At 37.0% G+C, this 13,248-nt stretch overlaps 1 protein-coding gene across 1 annotated transcript in view; it reads left to right on the top strand.

Moving 5' to 3' along the window:
- The window catches only part of LOC117339040, a 107,468-nt gene that overhangs the window by 88,799 nt on the left and 5,421 nt on the right, over positions 1 to 13,248 (top strand). The window contains exons 72-83 of the mRNA XM_033900404.1: positions 1,202 to 1,446; positions 2,201 to 2,293; positions 3,572 to 3,961; positions 4,295 to 4,371; positions 5,322 to 5,385; positions 5,998 to 6,198; positions 6,732 to 6,834; positions 7,455 to 7,569; positions 8,941 to 9,086; positions 9,854 to 9,981; positions 11,508 to 11,663; positions 12,255 to 12,441. Of these exons, the coding sequence (XP_033756295.1) occupies positions 1,202 to 1,446; positions 2,201 to 2,293; positions 3,572 to 3,961; positions 4,295 to 4,371; positions 5,322 to 5,385; positions 5,998 to 6,198; positions 6,732 to 6,834; positions 7,455 to 7,569; positions 8,941 to 9,086; positions 9,854 to 9,981; positions 11,508 to 11,663; positions 12,255 to 12,441 (1,905 nt within the window). The remainder of the gene's footprint in view (positions 1 to 1,201; positions 1,447 to 2,200; positions 2,294 to 3,571; positions 3,962 to 4,294; positions 4,372 to 5,321; positions 5,386 to 5,997; positions 6,199 to 6,731; positions 6,835 to 7,454; positions 7,570 to 8,940; positions 9,087 to 9,853; positions 9,982 to 11,507; positions 11,664 to 12,254; positions 12,442 to 13,248) is intronic.

The raw sequence follows: 13,248 nt of genomic DNA on the forward strand, positions 1-13,248 counted from the left end.
CCTTTGGATGGTAGAGTGTCCTAACCTGGAGTAGTTAATCCTTTGGATGGTACCTGAGTAGTTAATCCTTTGGGTACTATCCTGGATAGGTTAATCCTTTGGATGGTAGAGTAACCTAACCTGGAGTAGTTAATCCTTTGGATGGTAGAGTAACCTATCCTGGAGTAGTTAATCCTTTGGATGGTAGAGTGTCCTAACCTGGAGTAGTTAGTCCTTTGGATGGTAGATAATCCTATCCTGGAGTAGTTAATCCTTTGGATGGTAGATAATCCTATCCTGGAGTAGTTAATCATTTGGATGGTAGAGTAACCTAACCTGGAGTAGTTAATCCTTTGGATGGTAGAGTGTCCTATCCTGGAGTAGTTAATCCTTTGGATGGTAGATTAACCTAACCTTGAGTAGTTAATCCATTGGATGGTAGAACACCCTAACCTGGAGTAGTTAATCCTTTGGATGGTAGAATATCCTAACCTGGAGTAGTTAATCCTTTGGATGGTAGAGTATCCTAACCTGGAGTAGTTAATCCTTTGGATGGTAGAGTATCCTAACCTGGAGTAGTTAATCCTTTGGATGGTAGATCATCCTAACCTTGAGTAGTTAATCCTTTGGATGGTAGAGTATCCTAACCTGGAGTAGTTATTCCTTTGGATGGTAGAGTATCCTAACCTGGAGTAGTTAATCCTTTGGATGGTAGAGTATCCTAACCTGGAGTAGTTAATCCTTTGGATGGTAGAGTATCCTAACCTGGAGTAGTTAATCCTTTGGATGGTAGAGTGTCCTATCCTAGAGTAGTTAATCCTTTGGATGGTAGAGTGTCCTAACCTGGAGTAGTTAATCCTTTGGATGGTAGAGTGTCCTATCCTGGAGTAGTTAATCCTTTGGATGGTAGATAATCCTATCCTGGAGTAGTTAATCCTTTGGATGGTAGAGTATCCTATCCTGGAGCAGTTAATCCTTTGGATGGTAGAGTGTCCTAACCTGGAGTAGTTAATCCTTTGGATGGTAGAGTGTCCTATCCTAGAGTAGTTAATCCTTTGGATGGTAGAGTAACCTAACCTGGAGTAGTTAATCCTTTGGATGGTAGAGTATCCTAACCTGGAGTAGTTAATCCTTTGGATGGTGGAGCAGTGTGTAGAGTAGTTTGTTGTTGTAATATTACCAAAAATTAATTAACACTTTGACTTTTATGTTATATAACCAGGTACACAAGACAGTTATCCCAGTATTACTACAAAACCTGTTCTCACTCACACAATCGCTACAAGTTTGGCCACAGTCTCCTACGTCTGCACCATCACTGCATCACCAGAACAGGGAGCTCTGCACGCCATCTGGTGGTACGTCGGGGACTCGCTAACTAAGACTGTAAATCTGACATCTGGAGACATCAACGACATTCTGCAGACCACAGACTTGACAAGTACTGCCGATCTACTGACCTCTGGGGTAGGTCAAGTTAACTGTGTGATTTACCATCTATAGTGTCCTCATAGCCTTTATTACACATGCATGTTTTCTTTTTAAACTTTACAACAATTGAGAAACTTATATTAATCAATGTTGTTGGGTTGGTTGGAAGTGTGAAGTGTCTTACTGTGGAAGGAAACCCGAGTTCCTTGGAAAAACCCACGTGGTCGGTCACATGACCCCATTACCTTTTCATGCCTGATTTGGGAATCAAACCGCGGCCATCGAGGTGGAAAACAAGTGTGTTGTGACTCCTGAGACATTTGACCACCCCATATTACTTTACTCTACAGACTGTTTGTTTACACTAATTCACCAGGTCATTTCCAAACTATTTCCTAAGTCATAAAGGGACATTTGAATTAAAAACTCTCAATATCAGAGATAAATGTTGCAGAAATAATTTTTCAGATTATATTTGATTTCTTCATTTGGAATTATAATTGTGAAGACTAAAATAACCAGCTATAAAATGTCATTCCAAGTACAGTTGAACTTTGTTATCGCAAACAATGATAAATTGAAGACTCGAGATCTGCTTAACATAAAATTCAGTCCTGACAGAAAAAATTCTATATTACTTGGTTATTCTGAACACTTGGTATAACTCAAGTTTTTTTCTTGACCCCAAGTGACTTGGTGATGGTTTTATATTTTATAGAGAGAAGTTTTTCAAATTTTAAGTACATGTAGTTGGAATTGAGGAATTATAGTAAAAAAATGTATATTACAGATCCGTTGTGCAGTTGTGGTTTGGAACCCTAACAGATGTGGGAATGGAGTGAGTCCGCCCCTCAGCAGTGACACCATCGTCTTCACAGTAACGGTAAATACAGCTTGTTCTGTCCGTGGCCCACGGTTAGAAATCACTTAACTGTCTATGAGTAAATGCTCACTGTTATAATTTGCTACTGATTTCACGAACAAATATCTCACAAAAATGTACAGTATATAAAAACAGCTTATGTTGCTCTTAACATAAAAATCATTATTACATTTGCATGTTCTGAAATGTCAGATCATGTACAGAAATGAAGTTGGGGTGGGGTATTATACACTTTGTCCACCTGCCTGTGTCAAGATTGTGTCCAAACAACTTATGCAGTTTTCATCAAAACATTGTCGATGTACTCGATATTCATCCAACACTAAAGCAGTTTACTTGGGACTGCTTTTGTTTTCCATGAACCTACTGTTATAGCAGTTATGTCCCTTTCAGTTACAGTTATACACTGAATCTTGTCCAAAAACTCATCCTGCAGTTTTTATCGAAACTTTATGAAACTTCACTGATGTTGTGCATCTGCACTTGTAGTTTTCAAATTTTTGCTGCATTAATGCCCCTTTCACTATGATTGTCCTGACCACTCGTCCTGGTGACAGTTCTAATTGTTCATGACAGTTATGTTCAACTGATAATTGTTCATTACAGTTATGTTCGACTGATAATTGTTCATTACAGTTATGTTAAACTGATAATTGTTCATTACAGTTATGTTAAACTGATAATTGTTCATTACAGTTATGTTCAACTGATAATTGTTCATTACAGTTATGTTCAACTGATAATTGTTCATTAAAGTTATGTTCAACTGATAATTGTTCATTACAGTTATGTTCAACTGATAATTATGTTGAACTGCCTCATCTATGAGAGACTAATCAGTGATTTTTTTGGCATGGATTTGGGGCCGAATACAGGCCCCTTCCCCTAAAGAAAATTTGCTGTATTTTCCCAATTTTTACTTCATATTTTCCCTTGTTTGTTAATAAATATGAAGAAATGTTGATCATATAACATTTCACATAATGTTTACACAAGCCAATGCTATAATTGATTGATCATAGAGCTATATTATGCTTATTCAAAATGATATTAAACCATTGACTTGATGATTATTTTTGAGCTTGGAAGAAAGTACATTTTTGCCGAAATTAAAAAGATATGGCTATATTTTCCCAATGGAAAAGGTACAGGCCCCTGTATAATTAGGGTAAGAAAATCACTGCTAATATTGATGCTGACTGTGATTGAGATCCCCATCTACACGCTGTCACCAATATCTTGTCTGACCTATTACTTAACCCTTTAATGTTATTCCAGGTCAATGAAGGTGCGGTTATAACTGTCCGAGAAGGTGATCCGTCGTACGAAATAAGAATTTCTCTGACCCAGACTGTAGGATACTACTGTGCAGTCAAGTATGGCCAAGCCTGTACTGTACAGATGAAGACCCAAGTGGTCAAAGGTACTGACCAGAGACTGTGTACCGATGGTTCTGTCATCCCTGACCTAGCCGTCCACACTACGGCCACTAATGCTACCGTGGCAACCTGTGGAGCAATCGCTGACAACAGTAATCAGAATTTCGTGGTGAAGATTAAAGCTGTAATAGACAACTTGGTAACTGGCCAGAGAAACAGAACACTTAACATTGTGATGGTGGACACCGTTAACGGTCAGACGAGTGAAAGTCTCCTAAAAAATGTCACAGTAAGTTTTGTTACTGGAGGTATCTATAAGCCTACTCAAAGTGTCAGGTTAGTTAGTGCTAATTGATCAACCTAAACAAAGATTCTCGTTCAGTGAATCAGAAAAAATAAGAAACATTTCAGTATTAAACAATAATTACGAAAATCAGCAAAGAGAAAATTTCCTAAAAAACCAGGATTATCAACATGTTTTGACAGTTTGAATTTATCTATTTTCTATTTTTTTTTTTTTTTTTTCAAGTATTATGCTAATTGCAAAAAAAAAATTAACAGTAACAAATAATACCACTGGCTGATATTAATGGTTGATAATGATGATGATTTGCTGTTTCAGGTAATCATAGAAGATGTAGAACTTGCCGGCTTCTGTCACTCCCAAAATGACCCCCACATATCAACACATGATGGCACGTGAGTATGCAACAGTCAGTCAACAAACATTGGAATATAATTATCATCATACTTAGATATACCTGGTTAAAACCAATACATATTATATAATAATAATTATCATCATACTTAGATATACCTGGTTAAAACCAATACATATAATATAATAATAATTATCATCATACTTAGATATACCTGGTTAAAACCAAGAATGAATCTTGCTCAGGAGTGAGATTTCTAACAAAGTTGATAACTAGTAGAAACTTTGAAAAATAAAGTAGCAACTACTTTTGTACCCTAGGCAGAAACATGTCCGCATGCACAGCCAGCTGCACTAGGCAGGCCAAAATGTGTCGGCAGCCAGCTGTCTTAGGCAGGTCGAAACATTGTAACCAGCCAGCTGCCTTAGGCAGGTCGAAACATGTCAACAGCCAGCTGCCTTAGGCAGGTCAAAATATGTCAGCAGCCAGCTGTCTTAGGCAGGTCGAAACATGTCAACAGCCAGCTGTCTTAGGCAGGTCGAAATATGTAAACAGCCAGCTGCCTTAGGCAGGTCGAAACATGTCAACAGCCAGCTGCCTTAGGCAGGTCAAAATATGTGGGCAGCCAGCTGTCTTAGGCAGGTCGAAATATGTCAGCAGCCAGCTGTCTTAGGCAGGTCAAAATATGTAAACAGCCAGCTGTCTTAGGCAGGTCAAAACATGTCAACAGCCAGCTGCCTTAGGCAGGTCGAAATATGTCAGCAGACAGCTGTCTTTGGCAGGTCGAAATATGTGGGCAGCCAGCTGTCTTAGGCAGGTCGAAATATGTAAACAGCCAGCTGTCTTAGGCAGGTCGAAATATGTAAACAGCCAGCTAATTAAGAGATTTTGCCAAATGATCTCAGGTTTGTTGTTTTATCGACTTTGAAGGTCATATTTCATATAAACATATTTAATCCTTTGTCTAATTCTTATATCTTCCGTTGACAGGTTGTATGATAACTTCTTACCTGGTGAATTTATCATGTATCGGAACCTAGAATTCAGTATAGAGGTAAGTCATTTATGATTCCATCAAAATCATTAGATAAAAGTAGAAAATATCTGTAGCAGGACTGGTTTTTGTTGAACACTGGTGGCCAGGTAGCTCAAATGGTTGGAGCATTTGTCTAGGGTTTGAAGGTCCCGGGTTCGAGTCACGGTCTGGTCATTGCATTTTCCCACTCCTGTTACAGATCTATTTTGGAAGTGATTTTATACAGCCATCAGATTTGACGTGAAAGTGGGAAATGATAGGATTGCTTATGAGATATACTGAAGTTGTTTTTACTATTTTAACAAAAGTTTGAAGCAAAACATTTTTTGTTTTTTTGTTTTTTTGTTTTTTTAAATAATGAAAAAAAAAAATTCTATCATATTTTCAGTGTTTCTATGTTTTTCCAATTTTCTTCCATCCTCAAGAGTTACAAAATAGAGAAATTGAAAATAGCACCCTGTACAGTACATGTAGCCCGTAGTTAACTATGATATTCCATCATTGTCTGTACCCTGTACAGTACATGTAGCCCGTAGTTAACTATGATATTCCATCATTGTCTGTACCCTGTACAGTAGTGAGTACATGTAGCCTGTAGTTAACTATGATATTCCTTCATTGTCTGTCAAGGTCCGTGCACTGTTTGTGAGGTGTGAAGAGGGTACATGTAATTGCGGAGTTCTAGTCAGATCAGGAGATGACGTTATTAAAATTGAAAAATGTCTTCCGGGAGAACTCCAAGCTTATCCAATCAATCGAAGACTCTTCATCAACTCCCAATTGTCTCCTGGTTCCAAGATCTACCAGGCACAGGATGGTAACAAGTATGAGGTAATTATCTCCCCTTTAGACCAGTAATTATCTCCCCTTTAGACCCGTAATTATCTCCCCTTTAGACCAGTAATTATCTCCCCTTTAGACCAGTAATTATCTCCCCTTTAGACCAGTAATTATCTCCCCTTTAGACCAGTAATTATCTCCCCTTTAGACCAGTAATTATCTCCCCTTGATTCACATGAAATACTATGTATAGTCATATCACCGATATCATCTGTCTCAATTTACGAATTTCACTAAAAACTTAATTATCAAACTTTACTAAACACAGTGTGTTATGTGCCCTGATTAGCTAATTGATTATTTTATCTGATGTCATCTTATGATAATCTCTGTTTGCTAGGCAGCCTAATTCACTTCTTCCCTAACCCACACACACACATAAACACACAGATTGTTAAATTGACTACTTCCCTAACCCACACACACACATACACACTCAGATTGTTAAATTTACTCCTCCTCTAACCCAAACATAGACATACACACTCAGATTTTTAAACTGATGTTTTGTTTATTTTCTGTAGATCTACCTGCCTACAGGTGCCAAAGTGATCTTACAGAACGACCAAGGGAGATTCATGAATATATTTATCGAGGCGTCGGTATTGGATGTGAATAAGACTGATGGTACGGTGATACATAAATAATGTGTACTATAAAGTAATATGGTAAAATGTACGAGTATGATCATAAACCCATGTTGATTTACTTAATGTGTGGGGATTAGATCAAAGTTTATTCCTGCTATGTGAAATGGCAGGCAGCATGGGAACTGATAGCCGTTATAGTATTTGGAATTCGAGTTTCCTTATAAAAATGACAAGGTTACAGAGGTCAGGTATGTTAAAAACCTTTAAAAATCATTTTCTAGTTCAAGAAAACCCACATTACTGATATTTGTCCAGCAAATACCTCGAAAAGAGAACTTTAAAGTTTCCTTATATAAATGACCTTTCCATATTTTCAAGGTTACAGGGATTCAGTTTCAATAATGCTGATGTACTAGTTTTGCCATGATTCTTATAATCCTTGTGAATGATCCAGGCCCTGAGGGCCTTTTAATAACTAAAATAAATACTTATCATTATGTCGGACAAAGTGGTGTTTCTCTCCATATCAAACAACTTACTGTTGAAGAATTTGTTCACAGGTCTGAAACCGAAATATTAGTGATTAGTCTTTAGAGATTGTAGTGATGATATAACTCGTTAAGCACCTTAAGAGATTGTATTTCATGGTGTTTACAGGTCTATGTGGTAAATATGATGGAATCAGCAGCAATGATCTTGTGAGTGCGGATGGTACAACTTACACTGTCAGCAACTCTGCAGACAGGCCCAACGATTTCAGTCGAACCTGGAGGTGAGGTTTGATGACCATTAAGTACTATTTAATATCTGTTATCGATAGAAAATAATGAAACCAGGGGTAGGTTTGAGTGAATTAATAACCACGGCTTTATTACACAATGCAAGGAATTGATAGATATATGATATATTAATTTAATATAATATTGAAAAATATGCAGAACAAATGAGGTAGAATATCAACTGTCTATTCTAGCCATGGTTTTCCAAAAATGTATCTCCCAAACCTGTTACCAGACATAGGTCTATTGTTGGATAAATACAGTATAATATTGTTACCTAACAGAGCTGGATTTTTTAGGAAAGGTAAATACAGTCGAACCTGCCTTAGTGAATTAAATGACTGTCTCATATGACCAATAAATTTTCACTTTACTAGTAACTTGATCCTGGTTACCAGTCATATGAGACCTTTTTTATTGCTTCCTTGGTTGGTCACATCTGACAGGTATCCTTGGTTGGTCACATCTGACAGGTATCCTTGGTCGGTCACATGTGACAGGTATCCTTGGACGGTCACATATGACAGGTATCCTTGGACGGTCACATATGACAGGTATCCGTGGTTGGTCACATGTGACAGGTATCCTTGGACGGTCACATCTGACAGGTATCCTTGGACAGTCACATCTGACATGCTTCCTTGGTCGGTCACATGTGACAGTTTTCCTTGGACGGTCACATGACAGTTTTCCTTGGTCGGTCACATATGACAGGTATCCTTGGACGGTCACATGACAGGTTTCCTTGGTTGGTCACATATGACAGGTTTCCTTGGTCGGTCACATATGACAGGTATCCTTGGACAGTCACATGTGACAGGTATCCTTGGTTGGTCACATCTGACAGGTTTCCTTGGACAGTCACATGTGACAGGTATCCTTGGTTGGTCACATCTGACAGGTTTCCTTGGTTGGTCACATCTGACAGGTTTCCTTGGACAGTCACATGTGACAGGTATCCTTGGTTGGTCACATCTGACAGGTTTCCTTGGACGGTCACATGACAGGTTTCCTTGGATGGTCACATGACAGGTATCCTTGGTTGGTCACATATGACAGGTATCCTTGGACAGTCACATGTGACAGGTATCCTTGGTTGGTCACATATGACAGGTTTCCTTGGACAGTCACATGTGACAGGTATCCTTGGACGGTCACATATGACAGGTATCCTTGGACAGTCACATATGACAGGTTTCCTTGGTCGGTCACATGTGACAGTTTTCCCTGGTCGGTCACATTTGACAGGTTTATAGAATGTTATATTTGACAGGTTTGACTGTATATTCATATTAAATATTGCTGAAGGAGTTTATAGAATGTTATATTTGACAAGTTTGACGATATTTATTTGTCGTTTACAGAGTGAACCCATCAGACTCTTACTATACGCTGGGTTACACATCCACGGTCACTCTCAATAACCCAGTCTACTGTCTGTGTTATGACGATGCTTCGTTCTCCTGCGATTACAATCTGGATGTATACAACTGTGGAGAGTCGACAGCTGGTAAGTCATAAAGTATTCCAGGTAGTGTATAGTACACTGTCACCAGGCACCTGTTTCGTCAAAATTCCTGAAGTTTAAGAAACTCCTTAACTGAAATTTTTCAATAGGAAAGCATCTTTGGATTTAAAATGAAAATCTAGTGTTTTATATGGAGCCAGGATGACCCTGACTATTATGTTTCCTGATAACACAGTTTGGAGGAGGTGATCTACCTGATCATTTGGGTTTGTCATAATCTAGTTTTCAAAAATATTCAGTTTATTTCTTTCTGTATTCCATACCAGATGTAGTTAGGCTTGCCCCAAGATATGTAATTAATGTTTGCTTTACAGAAAACATGGTTAGTGTATCAAATACCACACAGCATTGGTGACTGTGCTATCTAAATAGAAAATGGAACAAACAGCCATATTGTTTACACTTGCATCCTTCACATGAAATATAACTCATTAATTCGGTGGAAAATAGATAACAGACGGAAATGAACATAAAACCAAAACGCTTGTTACATAAATCTTGAGCACCTTTGATATATTGTTTCATTGTAAAATGTGCAATCTGCTATCTTTTAGATAATGTCAGCATTTGGTGTCAATTATAGTCGATAACAGCAGGAAAGAGGGAGCATGCAACAGTATGGAAAGAGTTAAATATAGAACTGACTAAAATGAAGTTAACTACAGTTTTCATAAATATTTTCTTCAATACCGACCAAAGATTTTATAGAGATTTGATTTTATATTTTACCTTCTGTAACTATATTGCAGGGCTAGATTTGACTCAGACATTGATTGACGAGGCGATAGCTGATGAACAAGAGAGTCGGCGTAGGAGGAGAAAGCGTGCTACACCCGACGCAGCCTTCCAGTATGACCCCAACTATGACGCTCCTTTTGTAAGTAGTCATGTGACTCTTTACTGACCCTGGGTATAGATTTGGCTTTTAGTTCCAATTCTTATTCTTAATTAAATCAATTAAAGATGGCTCCAAATCTTATTATTTCATTAAGTTGGGGTGTTTTTTGAAGAAAAGAAATCCACTTTTACAAACAAAAATTGGGTAACAATTATATCGAAAAAAGGAATAGATCTATAGAAAAAATTCAAATTAAATTAGACCTTAAGCTGAATTTGTGTTAACTTTACACAATTTATTCCTATTTGAAAAGTATCAGTCTGAGATTGTTATTGGAACAAAAAAAGCATCTCCACATGGTGACATTCGACGCTACACTTTTGTCCCAAATAGTGAAGGGTTGTCAAGGCTCCCACATTTACACTCTGCTTGTAAACAAAGAAAACACTTTCGAAAGCTCAGTTTTCAATTTCTGTTTGTGTTAATCATCTTTACAAATAACTAAATAATATTTTCATAAAATTACAAATATATTGCCGAATTTAGAAAGTAGACATTTGATACATGTAATTAATTAAATAAATTAAACTTTTATTATCCAAATATACAATAGAGTGAAAAAACATCAAGCTTAAAGTGTAGAAATGTTTTTTAATAAATTTTGAACTTAGTAAATAATTTTGTTAAGGTCACCTGAGATGAAGTTTCAAGTGACCTAATCCAATCACCTTTTGTCCATTGTTGTGCATCTGTAAACAATATGCATTGAAATTTTCACCTTCTTCCAAGATACCCAAGAAACAATTTCGATGAAATTTTGCTGAAACCTTCTCTGATAATCAGATATATATTGTATCGGTAGAGATTGATCGAACACATCTGTAGTCGCCATTTTTATTTATTTTTTTCTTCTAATCAAAAAACAATTGCCGGTAAGGTATTCCAGACTTGCATACAAACTAATAAAATAGATTCCTGATTTGAGAGTTACTTCCCTTTAACTATAAATGATAAACTTCTCCATGCCCAGTATTAATACATCACTATGACGCTTCAATGGCCAAAGGTCAACCAAAATTGTGAATTATATGGTCCCCCAACTTCAAGGGGAGTGAGAGGCAGGGCCAAAAGACGTCAAATTGAATGAAATTTCAAAAATCTTCTCAAGACCCATATAAGATAGAATTAATATTCTTCATTGATGGAAGGGTCTTAAGGTCCTTTACCAAAACTATGAATTTCATGACTCTGGGGTCTCACATTTACCACTGTGGAGGGACAAAATTTACTATAGTTTAATTTATATAAGGGAAATAACATTTTTTAACATCATTTCTTAAACATTGGAAATAATCAAAATTGGGTAGAATTATTAGTATGTGATGGCAGCTCGATTGTATGCACATATTAGCACTGACCGACTCCAAGGGGATGATGGGCAGGGTAAAAAATGGTTCAATTAACTGAAATGTATTAGAACTCAGTTAACTTTCAATGATTTGTAGGTAAAAGTTTACATATAGAACTGTTGCCTGTAGAAATATATCTGATCTGTTTTTCTTTAGTCCCTCACCTGGCCTACAAGTAATGGAATCAATGAGGAACAAGCGAGAACCGCCTGTGGCAATAAGCTTTTAGGCTCCAACACGTACACAGAGTGCAAGAACCTCCTCCCAGATAACGTACTGGAGCGAGTAAACGCTTGTATGCGTGATGTTCAGGTGGGTCAGCCATACCATCAGAGACTGTTGTAGAGTTTTAACAATGCTGGGATTCAAATTATACTGAAATACAAACGTAACATTAATTGTTAGCATGTGATTGAAATGAAATTCATTTTTGTATTTTTTTCTCCTGTTTCTGCCCTAAAAATTAGATATGATATATATATGCTGTAAGTCAATTAAGTGTTTCAATTAAAAGGTTTATAAAGGCAATGAGTGCTTATAGCCAAGACATTAGATGGGAACTGAAAAGTGCACGTACAGACCTACATAGGATTTGTACCAAGGTCATGAAGACTGCATGAGAAGGTCAAATAAGTATCTGATTCAATGGACACCTTTATAAAAGTTATAAAATCAACATTCACAGAAAATACATTGTGCACTGAATGTAATTAGTTTAAATACATTGTGTATTGTAATTAGTTTAAATACATGTGTATTGTAATTAGTTTAAATACATCATGTATTGTAATTAGTTTATTAAATACATGTGTATTGTAATTAGTTTAAATTCAATGCGTATTCAAGGAAACCAGATATCTAGAATAAAGTTATTTTCACTTGTTTCATTTTCAATTTTTCCAGTTGACTGGATCAACGTCTTGGGCCAACTCTGCTTTGTCGAGTCTACAGGAAGCGTGTAACAGTGCAGTGAAGCGGAACCCCAATGTATGGGGATTAGACACACCCACCTCAACCCCTACTCTTCCGTCCAACATCGTAAATACCCTCTGTCCGAATCAGTGCTCGGACCATGGCACATGTGTTGCTGGTGAGTTTGACCACAATGATCAACAGTAACTGTACCCATATCTAAATCATATGATTGACCTTGTTAATGATCTTGACCTACTTTCAAGGTCACATGTTCAATTAAATATCTTCTGCCTTACTAAGAGGTATATGCTCCTGATTATGGGCGTAGCATGCTTGTGTAGATCTGCCAAGTGAGTTTAAATGGATGACCTTGACCCACTTTCAAGGTCTCAGGTGTGAAAGTGTGTTAATGATTAACTACTTTTGCATAGGCCTGAGGCATAGCATCATGTTATTTGGCTTAGTATGCAGGAGTGGAGAGCTATCAACCTTTTTAAATGAACGACATTTACCCACCTTTAAGATTATATTAACACCTTCTGAATAAGCCAGATATCTGTGATCCCTAGTGATATGAACGGCTACCGTATATTGTTTGGAATCTGAGTGAAACGCAAATTTAAGTTTAATTTTAAGTTTCTAACACAGGTCTACGATGTGCATGTGTATTTTAATGTTAAACTGACCATCAGATGAATGATGTTATTTGTATGTATTGACGTACAGGTGTTTGTACATTTGTATGTATTGACGTACAGGTGTTTGTACATTTGTATTATTGACGTACAGGTGTTTGTACATTGTATTATTGACCTACAGGTGTTTGTACATTTGTATTATTGACGTACAGGTGTTTGTACATTTGTATTATTGACGTACAGGTGTTTGTACATTTGTATTATTGACGTACAGGTGTTTGTACATTTGTATTATTGACCTACAGGTGTTTGTACATTTGTATTATTGACCTACAGGTGTTTGT

The sequence above is a fragment of the Pecten maximus genome, chromosome 12 (genome assembly GCF_902652985.1).
Source record: "Pecten maximus chromosome 12, xPecMax1.1, whole genome shotgun sequence".
Classification (NCBI taxonomy): Eukaryota; Metazoa; Mollusca; class Bivalvia; order Pectinida; family Pectinidae; genus Pecten; species Pecten maximus.